This window comes from Echinococcus granulosus, assembly GCF_000524195.1.
Source record: "Echinococcus granulosus chromosome Unknown EG_S00146, whole genome shotgun sequence".
NCBI classification, from domain to species: Eukaryota; Metazoa; Platyhelminthes; class Cestoda; order Cyclophyllidea; family Taeniidae; genus Echinococcus; species Echinococcus granulosus.
Genome location: NW_020170526.1, coordinates 145027 through 157413, shown reverse-complemented (window position 1 = coordinate 157413; position 12387 = coordinate 145027). Strand labels below are relative to the sequence as shown.

At 42.6% G+C, this 12387-nt stretch overlaps 1 protein-coding gene across 1 annotated transcript; it reads right to left on the bottom strand. All coding sequences in view use genetic code 11, as the record gives it.

Annotated features, from left to right (window-relative positions):
- Positions 1-601: 601 nt before the first annotated feature.
- Positions 602-11320, bottom strand: EGR_09408 (Tyrosine-protein kinase Fyn; the record flags this gene model as incomplete). Its single annotated transcript, XM_024498657.1, has 6 exons — positions 602-828; positions 3151-3285; positions 6519-6669; positions 8309-8721; positions 10317-10475; positions 10765-11320. The coding sequence occupies 6 exons, from the start codon at positions 11318-11320 to the stop codon at positions 602-604; spliced, it is 1641 nt and encodes a 546-aa protein (XP_024346946.1).
- Between the last annotated feature and the right edge of the window lie 1067 nt (positions 11321-12387).

Sequence of the window (12387 nt, the reverse complement as noted above, 5' to 3'; positions counted from 1 at the left end):
GGACCAATTAGTTGTCTTTTAGTTGTTTTGTTCTTTTGAATTTCAAACAGTCATACCCAAAGTCCAACTTCTTACGCCTTCTTAAGCAACGCCTTTTCTGAATTTCACCGTTACGAAAACAGGCTTCACTTTCCAGTAACCGGAACAAAAGTGATGACATGCCATAAGAAGTTAATTCCAGCGAAATAGCATGACGACAAACCAGGACGAAAAAAACAGCAGAATAAAGTGAGACTCAACAAACGGGCATGCCATATAAGCCCCTGAGCCCATCTTCGTCGAGCTTCCCCGCCCAGGACTTGACATCTAAAACCACTGCTAGATTCCACTTTCGAAAAACGAATTCCCGTTCCCTGCAGCCATTGCAAGCCACGACTCTTATTGGGACGGTGTTAATCTTAGCAAAAGAACACGAGAGAAGAGAAAGCCAAGGCGTCAAAAAATCGACAGGAAGGAGTCAGTTGAGAGGAGGGAGAGGGGATAGGGTGGATTGAATTGATGAAGTCAAATGCAGCGCGGAGAGATCGGGCGGACAGCTGGGATGGATAAACGACAATCACACGCGGTCTTAGTAGAGATGGCGGCGGCTGCGGTGACTGATTCAAGTGTTTTGCGCTCCATCCGAGATGTACTGACCCTCCGTCTGGACGGCCCAGTTCTCAAAGATGTCGTAGAGGTTGCGGAAGGTAGGTCGATCCTCGGGTCGTGCTGACCAACACTGCATCATGATGTCGTAGAGGTCGTCCGGACACGGCTGTGTCGGTGTATTCGGATTTGGCATTCGATAGCCGCGCTCTACCTGCTGCACCGTCTCCCGATTAGTGAAGCCTGGGTAGTTGAAAAGCATTTAAAAGCGCGTCTTTTGCTTGATTCTGCGTAGAACTGTTCTTGGCACCACTTATTCCTTGCTGATAGATAAAAATATTCGCAGCTTCTCATCTGAATAACTCATTTAAATGAATAGCTAGGAGTTCCCCAAGTTTGAATGCGAATGCTTCCAAATATTTGTGTACCCAAGCATACGGTTGGATAATTTTAGTCGACAAAAAGATTTGGAAACAAATACTGCAACAACCTTAGTACCCGCAAGACTTCATCGGTACTTTAATAAATTCTGAAAAGGTCACATTGTAAGTAAAAAAACGGATGCCACAAAAGAAAAGCTCTAACCTACTTCCACAATGCCGAATTCTATTTGCTCCAAAAATTGAATTGTAGAAACACGACACAAATCTCCCACACCGGGGAGGCCAGATTAAGTCAGACCTCCAGTAATGTCAACACATGTTTATCGCTCATAAAAAAGCTCCCATCTCAAGATTCTGATCATTTCTCTTTGCAAATATCTGCAATTTTCTACTCGCGACCGAAGTACAAGACTTTCTACTCTCGACTTCATGCGAATGATGCCGGGATGTCCGGTATAAAATTAACAGAATGCTTTCAAGAGCAGTCACACGGACAACACAACCAGTTCACCAAACGTCAGGCAACCTTCAGCAAAGCATAGTGATTAGTGCCAGGGAAACAATGGTTGGAAGCCATTGCTCGATGGTCACCTATTCCTCACAAAACGCATTGTCTGCATCCACAAGCTGGCAAAATTTGTCCCAATTTGAACTCCGGTGGTGGACGAGGTGCATGAAGTGACGAGCCGGAACAAACGTTTTAAAAACTTCCACCGAATGATCATAGGTATGGCCGGAGATTGTACCTGGGCAAAGATGATGTTGATTGATACCTGGTTCAAGTCTAACCGGTCAAACTGGTCTAGGCCAAGTAGGCTAAACTTAATCTTGGTGGTATAGCACAGTGCAACGCATTTTGTGCCACGAAAGAAAGAGCCTTGTTGCAGCTGTTCGGAATTTCAGTAAACAAGTTCGGCTCTAGTGACGCTTCAGACGTGGTGATAGACCAATGGTCTGCCGATTCAGCGCTATAGCATTCCCAAAAGGATGGTAACGTCCGAGAGGGCGTCCGGCTTCAATCATACTGAATGATTAATAAGTCATTCAGTCAAGCAATGATGTACTTCCAACAGCTAGGTATATCGGCTCGCGAAATGCCCACTTAGCATTCCTTGTTAGCGTGCTTGGAGTTTGTCTGACTTCGTGTCGTTGGCTGGTTCTTGTCCGGATTAGAGATACATGGTCGGGATTGAAAGTACTCATCCTTGAACTCTTGCTCAAAAGACAAGTTTGTAAGTCTAAATCAGTGGACGGATGTAATCGGCAGTCAAGAATGAAGCGTTTAAAATTGTCGCTAGTCATTTCCTTCTGTTTGAAGTGTTTAGACTGAAGATTGACTTGCCTTGCGTATGTCGCAGAACTCTCATCATCACACTCCCTATTTCATGCGATTGTGACACGAAATGAACAATGAAGACTGCTCTCCGAAAGCGGCCAAGTTTTTTTTGGAAATCTCAACAAGAAGAAGTTAACGAATTTCTTATTTTCGGTCTTTCCAAGTTCCCATGGCAGCAGCATCCCCAGCGGACTCAGAGCGAAAAGCATCTGGATATCTGTTGAACCAAAATTTTAATGCGAGGCCAAAATCCAAATTAGGATGAAATTCCGTGGTGATGTTTGCAGCAGGATCAACAAATTGTTGCTTCTGATCTGATAAAGGCGTAGGCTGAACATCGGAAATTTTAGATGAGGGCTTTTGCTTCCGAAATTTCATTTAGTACAACCAAAAAACCACTTTTGAGTTTCTTCTTACTTTTGTGAGCTATGTGTGCGTGTGTATGGGTACGCAGTTGACTAGTCACGATCCAAACCGAAAGACTCAATTAAAAGGATCTTAAAACAGAAACCTCTGAGACTGCAGCCTTGAACACAGCCCAAAATCCCTATGGTGATCGCCTCCCCTGCGCTTTTACAGCTCTAAGTGACCTTGGGGACAAACAGAGTATTAGCATTAATAAAGTACATCCTCAAGGAGGAGTTGGTCCAGCGGAAAAGGACGTGGAGAAAGCAAAAAAACAATAGGGAGGCGAGAACTCGAATAAAATCGTTGGTAAGTGCTGCAGACAAAAGGTAAAAGTGAGTCGGCAATACGCCTGATTTCAATAATAGTAAATGAGAGATATAACTGCGAAAAAATAAATGGATAAGGAGTATCAGTAAAGTAGGGGAGTGATTGACTTACGGGGGTAGGGAGTGCCACCGTAAGTGACGATTTCGTACATGAGCACACCGAAGGACCAGACGTCCGACTTTATACTGAAATGGTGGTCGGGAAGAGCCGCCTCTGGCGCGGTCCACTTGATGGGGAATTTAATGACTATAAGCAAATAAGAAAATGTTAAAGTAGAGAAATGAGTGCTACACTTCCTTATTATATATGAGACGTGAAATCGGCAGAGTACTAAAGAACCCACCGGGTATCTAATAACATAACACCATAATCTACCTTAAACGTGTTTCACCTCCAGACAGATGTTCCTATAAGTAAGGTTTTATGTGCTGAAAAATTGCACTTTAGAATACAGTCAAGGTCCCAGAGATACCTCCCTTGCACATTTTTTAAAGACATTTTGACAGCAGGGAAAATGGCAGAGAGGTCCCATCATCAGATCTGGAAGTACGTGTATAGCAGCGCATTCAGTATAGCAATTTAAGCACAATATGAGCATTTATTCTACGGCTGCTTATTAAATTTCTATCAAACCATACAAAAACTGCTAATCACCTTAAGGAGAGCAGCCTTAAAAAAATCCTCGAAACCAATTTTTTCCCTATAATTGGTTAATACAGGAATCGCACTTGCTATAGTGAATTATACAGCCCCAAACAACGCTCTCTATATAGATACACTTGAAACAGGTTAAAAGACAAAGTAGTAGATGAATTCTCCCGAAATAAGCAAAATCTAAGTCTTCTTGCTGTCGTAAAAAAAACTGTGTAGTAACCTTGTCACCGAAGGAAATCCATGTCCTATTTTAAGAATCTATGAGCTAAACAACTATTTATTATACGAAGAATAGCTAATATCCAGTTAGGAAACAATTTACTGAAACGCATTAACCAGTCACAGGCGGTAATTACAGGCCAATTGGAGAGTAAGATGCTAGACCCATCGCAAGGGGCGATTTGTGGCTGAGGGAAAGCAAAGTCAGTAGGTGTTTAAATTGGACGCAATAAAAAAACGTTTGCTTCAGTGACGAGTGTAACGCATCCGGTGCTGGTGGAAAAGCGACATTTTCAGTAATGCCAATGTCCTAGGTGACGGACGGGGACTCGTGATACGCCTGGGCATGTGCGTGAGGGTGTAGCAGCGTGCGCCTAGGAAGGCGACGCTAGCAGAAGGTGCAGCGGCGGCATGACTAACACGCTCAACCTCTATCCCTGTACCGCTTCACACACACACACACACACACACAAACCGATGGTTGTGTAATGAGAAAAATGTTTCCACTCGGCAGACTTAGGGTCGAGGGAATTTCGCCTTCACTAAACAGGACTGATTAATTGTGTTGGAAAACAATAATTGGTTTTAATTGTGCACAGTGTTAAACAAAAGCAAGATCTCTCTCACAAATCACTCCTCACGCCTTCAATCCTTCCGAATATTCGTATTCACTTTACTCGAACTTTCGTGTTTTGCAATACCTTCAGGGACTGCTCCGGTGCTGCATTGGTGGTGGTGTTGTTGTTAAACATTTCCAACGCCTTGCAGTTTTCGTTAGGAAATAAGACATCTTTCATTGATGTTCTAGTGGGGATAACCGATACAGAAGTGAAACTCACAATGAAAGGATTATTTAAACGACGTCAGCATTCAGCAAGAGTCTGTTTTATACCTAATCAGCGTCCAAGTTTGGGCAAACAAGACCTAGACTGAAGTCAAGAAATGGTGCTTGCAATGTTAATATTGCCTTTCCATGCGCAGGCTTGGCGTTAAAAATGACAATATCGTGAAAAAAAGAAAATTAGATGGAATGCAAAATCAAGGAATTACTTTGCACTGCGGATTCGCTTTTCAAATGAACATTAATTCGAAATAAACACTGTCTGCTTGATTAAAAACCACTTTCTGTAAAGCGTTTTGGGCAAAGGACGTGTGATATGCATCCAGCTGAAATTCACAAGATACCACGACAGCAACTCATTCCTTCACGATCAACTCTAGATCACTTCTAGACCTTGATGACAGCTAGCAGAGTAGAGAAACCACTGAAGATGTCAGTGTAGTAAAATCACATAGTTTACTCATATGCACGATTAAGAAGCGTTCCGTAAATCATTCTTCAACAAGATCGACTTATGTGGCCTCAGAGTCAACTCAGAAGTACAGTAGGATCGGTAGATTTTAGTAGGGCGGAGACAATCACATGGGGAAGTGGATTCAAGCAAAGAATTATCTAGTCTTTGAAAGTGAGCAAAATGATTTCCCTAAAGGTTAGTAAACAGTTTTAGAGAGGGAAAGAAAAAGCATATTGAAAAGTTTTGACAGACAGATAAAATAAACCGCAAAACGTAAATAAATGGGCCATTCAGTAGTTGTAAATGTGAAGGTATCAACAATGATTCTCCAAGGCCTGAACAATTAAAGACTCTGGGAATTCACTAAGGTAACAAGTGTTTGAGTAGCATGGAATTCCACTGATTCAGCTATAATCAGCTAAGGAGTGAATAATGCATTAAGCGGATTTTCTGCGGAGCTAGCATTAGCATATGTCCAGCAATGGGTGGGGGTACGGGTATGGGAAACGCCAAAATTAAATACGTGGTGAGTCATGTGCAATGGATGGACGTCACGACCTCTCCCCGCCCTCGCACCTCCAAGGCAAACGATGGCATTTCGGATTTGCCGAGAATGGACGCGCAGACACGGAATCACGGTGAAATCAGAACACTGCCGTGACCGATTATAAGAACACTTTTATGCTGCATCTTCGCTACAAAAACGGAGCAGGGTAGCGAGGTATATTAAGCGGGAATCACCGCACGAAAATGCACGAGCGTGAAGGAAAACACGTTCACTAGTAAACAAAGCAACAGAAGAAGCTTTATCAATGCCTAGTCGGCGTGAAAAGGCAAGCACCTGCAAGTCGGGCTCGAACATGCGTGTGCACAAACAAGGTGAGTGAGTCAATCAAAGCACACATTCACATAAGGTGTGTTGTGTGATGTCCACTCCCCGGGTGTAAAAAGCTTAGCATCTTTTGCGAGATATTTCATGGCGAAAAATGCAACGCTCTTGAACAAAAGCACTATTCCTTCGTCCCATCTACTTTGCCTCCCTTTATTTGCATGCAAATCGCATTAATATAGACTGACTTGATTATTTAAAAACAAGGCTCTACATGATACAATTCTAACAAAACGTGGTGTTTTGGTAGGGAATACACTAAATGGAATAAAGAGCACACTTATGACAATAACAGAGCACATAGAGCCACTGCAATTTACTCGTGCAGAAAGTAGTGAACGGTATATGACCGATATCACGAATCCGCAATATATCGACCAATCAAAAGGTGAGGGGGTTTTGTGGATTTTCTAAGAACTCACCGCCATCATTTTGAATATCCGAATCAAGCATTTTTGCAAGTCCGAAATCGGCTACCTTGACGGAGTTGTCACGATCCACAAGGATGTTGGCGGCTCGAAGGTCTCGGTGGACGAAATTCATCTCCTCTAGGTACGCCATCCCTTCGGCAATCTGTCAACCGAAAAATCTTGAAGGCATGACCCCCCTTGAAAACATTTACAAAAGGGCAATGCTCATATCAACTGCAAATACAAAGCTGACGTTTTCAGTTGTCCGTGATCCGGACCTTACAGTGGAGTTAAAAAGATCACGTCACCGGTTCTCAACCCTTTAGCAAGTGTATAACAAACAAGTTGCCTGCCAATTTGACTAAGGTAAATAGGAGTGATTCTACGATTAATTTCTCCCATTCAACTAGAGTGTGGCAAAGTCGCCTAGAACAGGTTACAAAATTGGGTTTCCAATGAGGTTCCCCAAAGGAAAAATAATGCAAAAGATATCTAGAAGGGAAATAGGCTCAAAGACATCACTTCAAAAATTAGGTATTTAAGGTATTTGCAACCCTTTGTCTATATTCGAAGTACCCACGACTACCAGCATAAGTCAAGTAGGAAAATTCCAAAGCTTTAATTAAATGGTTAGAAAAGTTTCTTGAGAAAATAGACTTCGCAGGGGATGTGCACTATAATGACATTTGTTGCATTCACGCCCACAGTTGCGTGGAACGCACAAATAATATCAAGGCTAAGCGAAACTGCGGTAACTGCTTTGTTTATTTTACCCGAATTCGAAATAAATCACCTACTAACTGCAAATTGAAACACCACAGCAACTGACCACACCCGGTCACTTGATGTACAGAAAGTCAGACAAAAAAACACTGTTTATAAATCGTGTTTATGAAATGTCAATAGTGCAAGAAAGTGAAAAAAAGTGACTAATACTGACATTAGTAATATTGTATTAGAATTAATCATGAAAAGAGGGTCCGTGACCACTTCATGCAAATGGTAACGTCAAGCACTGCACGAATAGACTAGTTGGGACAAATTTAAGATAACCGATCAGGATTTAAAAAATAAGAATGTAAGGAGAAAATTGGGATTTAAAACCCACTTTTACAATTAACACTACTGACATTTTTGGTTTAGAGTAATACCAAAAGTTGGGTACTTAACAAACCGATCCTGTTCTAAAACACAGATCATTACTGGGGGAAGTCGCGAGGCGTTGGACAAAGTAGCTACTTTACGTGTTTTAAGAACTTAAAATATGCTTATACTTCTTGAGGAATTTTCCGCCTGCACGATTCTACGATCTAAATGAAAACCAAACAGAGTACCGATGGAAAAAGGCAGGAAGGTTACAATGAATCACCCAAGTAATCATTCAGACTGTGCCAGATTTGGGCTGCTTAGTGCTAAGCAAATTCCAGCACTGGCAAAGCATGAGAACGGAAGAAAGGGGATTTCCGTAGTCGCGTCATAGCGATGTAAAAGAAAACGCTGTGTGAGCGTCTGACAAAATACAGAAATTAATGTATCTGGGATGGGTGAATGGATGAATAGGGAGGTAGATACGGATTGGTAATTAAAGTAGATTCAGGATAGATGCATGGACACAAAATGAAAAGATATACAGTGGAAAGTTGGATAGATAAACGAGTGAATAGACAGAATAAGCTAGGGACTCAGAAAGTTGCATGAGAAGAGCATAAATGGATTCTAGATGGGCTGATAAGTATGTGGATAAATTCAAGATGAGCTCAAGCAACAGACATGAATGGATGAATCTAACCGGAGGGACGCACCTGAGCAATCATATCGATAAGGTCACTGAGGAAGAGTTGGCGGCCCTCCTCGCTGCTGAGGAAGTTGCGCAGAGCACCCTTCTCTAGCAACTCTGTGATGATGAAAACAGGCTCATCAGCCGGCTCGGTGCAGACACCGAGGAGGCGAACGATACGGCGGTGATGCAATTTGTGCATCACTTTTGCCTCCTCAATGAAAAGCGCGCGGTCCGTGGTAGCGAGGCGCTTCTTCACCGCCACGTCGAAGGTCTTGTTCCACCGAGCCCGGTAAACCATGCCGAAGCTGCCGTTGCCTAGCTCGCAGATGAATTCTAGGCTCCGCCGATTTGCCTCGATGTCACGAAACTGCACCGGCGGGGTATACTTCCGCGGACACGGCTGCGATAGGCGACAGCACAGCCCATCGCTAGTGGCTAAGCGCAAACCAGTTGCGAGGGTAAAAAAGAAGAATCCTTTATGCAAAAAACGTACACTTCACTGTTTACGCTGCATCTACGCAATTGCAAAGACAAGTCTACGCAATATGAAAGATAAGACTAAGTCAAGCATGTAATATCAATAAAGGCGATCTCCAAAACTTACTCATACCCGCCTCGCTACAGACAAAAGGTTGCACACAATTTGGCTCGTGCACCACAAGGCACATCAATCAAAAACTTGAGAGTAAAATGAGTGCAGAAATAAACCTTTTCTCACATTGTATCAAGAATTGCCGCGTTCTTATGACAGTGGAAAGGAATACAAGCAAATTGTGCAATACTTTCTGGTTTCAAATATAAGGACGATTAATAAAAGATAAACGAATCATAACCAGTATTGTCCATTATTGAAGCTAAAGCAAGGAGAGAGATTCCTTCCATAGCAAATCTACTTCTCTGTCATTAAAATGCTGATAATAGGAATTCAAATTACATAAAGTTTCAATGGTATTTTTCATTCCTCCATACCATTAAATGAGCGCTGACGTGTCCATCAATAATCTCGTTAATGCTGAAATCACCACGACGCTTGCCGGGTAGTAAGCTAAAAAGCGCGCATGTATGCGGCAGTGAGGAGCGAGCGCAGGCCTACGCAACTGTGAGGGTACCGATGCGGCTGACTTAGGACACTGGCGCGGCTGAAGAGAGCGATACGCACAGCTTGCGATAGCGCGACAAACGACCTTCGATTCACCCACCGCATGTGTCCAATCCGGTGGGCGTTTGAAGGGTGAGCGAAAGATTTAACGATGTTGTTTAGGTGGATGAAGAAAATATTCAGATACTTGGATGGGCAATGAAGATGTTTCAGAGTTTTCCTTCCAATTCAGATTCGCTGTCATCCCCCTCTCCCGGCCTACGTACCAGGCATTGTCTAAATAACGCAAGTCATGGAATCCCACGCCTGTTTAAAATTTGAGAGTTCAGCGACGGCACCATTTGTTTACGCATGATGAGGGTCAGGCAGGCGGAGAGTTGAAATATAGCACAAGAGTGGAGACGAGGTGAAACATAAACGGTGGAACGAGTGCGTTTCAAATTACACCCTGTTCGAGAGGATTCAATTATGCGTGGGTTACACTGTCTGAAAGTACACGCCTAAATGAACAAAAAAGTCGACGGTAGCTTATTGAATGATGCTTCATGAACCGATCAGGTTGACTTTAGAAAACAGCAGACCGATAAGATTAAGTGCGTAATTACGATACCAGTTTGAGATGAATTTGACTAGTCAGACTGCTGCAGAACAGGTCCCCAAATCAAGAATTTTGAGCGTGATTAAGCAATTTTGAGCCAAGAATTAGCAACACTGTTTCTTTCCAGAATTCGGTAAATCACTAACCGTTTCTACATTGCACCAAATAGATATCCATTTCAAAAAGGAACAGTCACGAAAACACTAACCCTAAAAGTCTGTTGACAGAAAAGGGTATAGGAAATGTTCAAAGGGCGCTCTCATGACTAGGAAAACTAACAAAATGCGCAATCATGAACTAGCTTCAATCCACCAATCATGAGCGGTAACTTACACTGATAGTGAGAGATGAGATCGGCGACAGAAGCAAAGTTGGTTCGATTGGTGATGTAGAAGCCGGCACCGTTATCGCGAGTTCGGATCTTGTAGTGCTTTATTGCATACATATTCCTCTCAATTTCGAACCGGATGGAGAGAGCATAACTTCGGGAATCTACAATTATAACACAATAGAAATCATTCGTTACCTCTGACAAAATCGAAGCAATGGGGAGGGTCGTTGGTAAAGCATGAGCTGATGAGTTTACGAACAAAAGGTCAACCACAGTGCAACACTACGTCGCATCATAAGTAAAAAGTAGGATCTGGCACCAAAGATGGGTAAAATAAATTGGTGTCTCATGCCGCAAAACTTGTGAAATCACAAAATTGCGCGCTTTTAAATTTTGAAGAAATCAAATTCTAATCACTTTAAAAGTACACAATGACGGTAGAGGTCTCACCGGAACAGGGGCGTAAAATGTAAGTCCCTTGAGGCAATCCGGGCATCAAAAGCATTCTCTCGGCATCTTTACGTGTAATGTCATACCAGGCTTCCATTTGTGTAGAGAGACCATTTTCCACAGTCACATAGTTACTGGGTATGTAGCCCTGTTGCCCGGTCCTCAAGTGACGCGCCAACCACCAGGCTTCGGATAAGCCCGACTCGACCAGCATGACATCCCCCTTCTGGAAGCTCAGATCATCAGCGTTTTGCGCAACGTAAGTGTATAAAGCGTGAACACGGACAACTCGAGGCGACTGCTCGGCCAGCTGCTGGTCAAGAGTCGCGGGAGGTTGGGCGAGACCGAAGGCGTAGGATGCACTCTGTTGTGGTCCATTCTGCATGCCGTAGAGATTCATGGAGTACTGTTGGGAGGGTTGATGTGCACCACGCGAGGCAGGCACAATGGCGGACTGATTGGCACCGACCGATGCAGCGTCACCTGAAGGACCATAGTGACGACCGAATGGGGCTTGCCCTAGTCCCTGGCCACCCCCTTGTGCATTTGCACCCATCGGCGTCATGCCATTGTCTCCATGGAACTGAAGATTTTCTTTGTGGTTGTGACAAGTAAAACAATTCCCCATTGTGCAATTTTGAGTTCATGAAAGCATGAATGGCTGGGAACTAAAATTCAGTAAAAAAATGTCACAAGATGTTGAACAACGGCTAAACGTCAATTTCACCACTCTAAATATCGTTTTAGAGTGCCAAAATACTCATCTAGCTTCCAAGATAAATATCAAAAGAATACCATTTGATGTGAATTTTGGGTAGGGCACATTAGCACCAAAGCCAAGACATTAAATATGACATCAGGGAGCTATAAACACTTAACATGTAGCAACAAAAATAACACACTTTAAAATAAATCAAATCATGCCAAGAGACAACTATATGCGGTAGGAACAACTGGAATACAGCATTGTTACGGAAAGTCTAGCAAAAAAGGACACCAAGCACACCTAACAGAGATAAGGCAGGAACTTGGATCGTGCGTTCTAGGAGAAGTCAATTAAAAGCAATTTAACAGCCATTTTCAATTCTGAATTCTAAAACTTAGAAAAACACACAAAAAAATCTGTATAAAAATTAATAACACATTCACGGCCATAAAATGCATTCAAAAGTTTAAAAAATTGAATGAGACATTGCCGTATAAAATGCGTAGAATTCGCGCCTAAAAACAACTGGAAGACATTGCAATTTTGGCTAAAACTTATCTTCTCTTGTTTTACCTAGCTTTGTTTAAAATTTCAACCTAATCTACCTACAATGCTATCTGGCACTCCTCCCCAACATTGCAAATTTTCCTTGCAGGATGTTAGATTCAAACGCTTATTTGAAGATATGAGTCAACAATGCAACCGTTGCCACCTAGACTCTCTTTAGACTCTTTTTCGTAGTCCAGCGAATGTACTTCCAACATGATGATTATCAAAACCACACCCATATATTTGTAATTTAAAAAGAAATGATTTGATGTCTGTAAAACTGTGTAACTAACTATAAGCGTGCTTGAATATCCGCGTTTGGTATTTTGGTTTAAGTCATGTCAATAGCCTACCATCCATTCTGCACG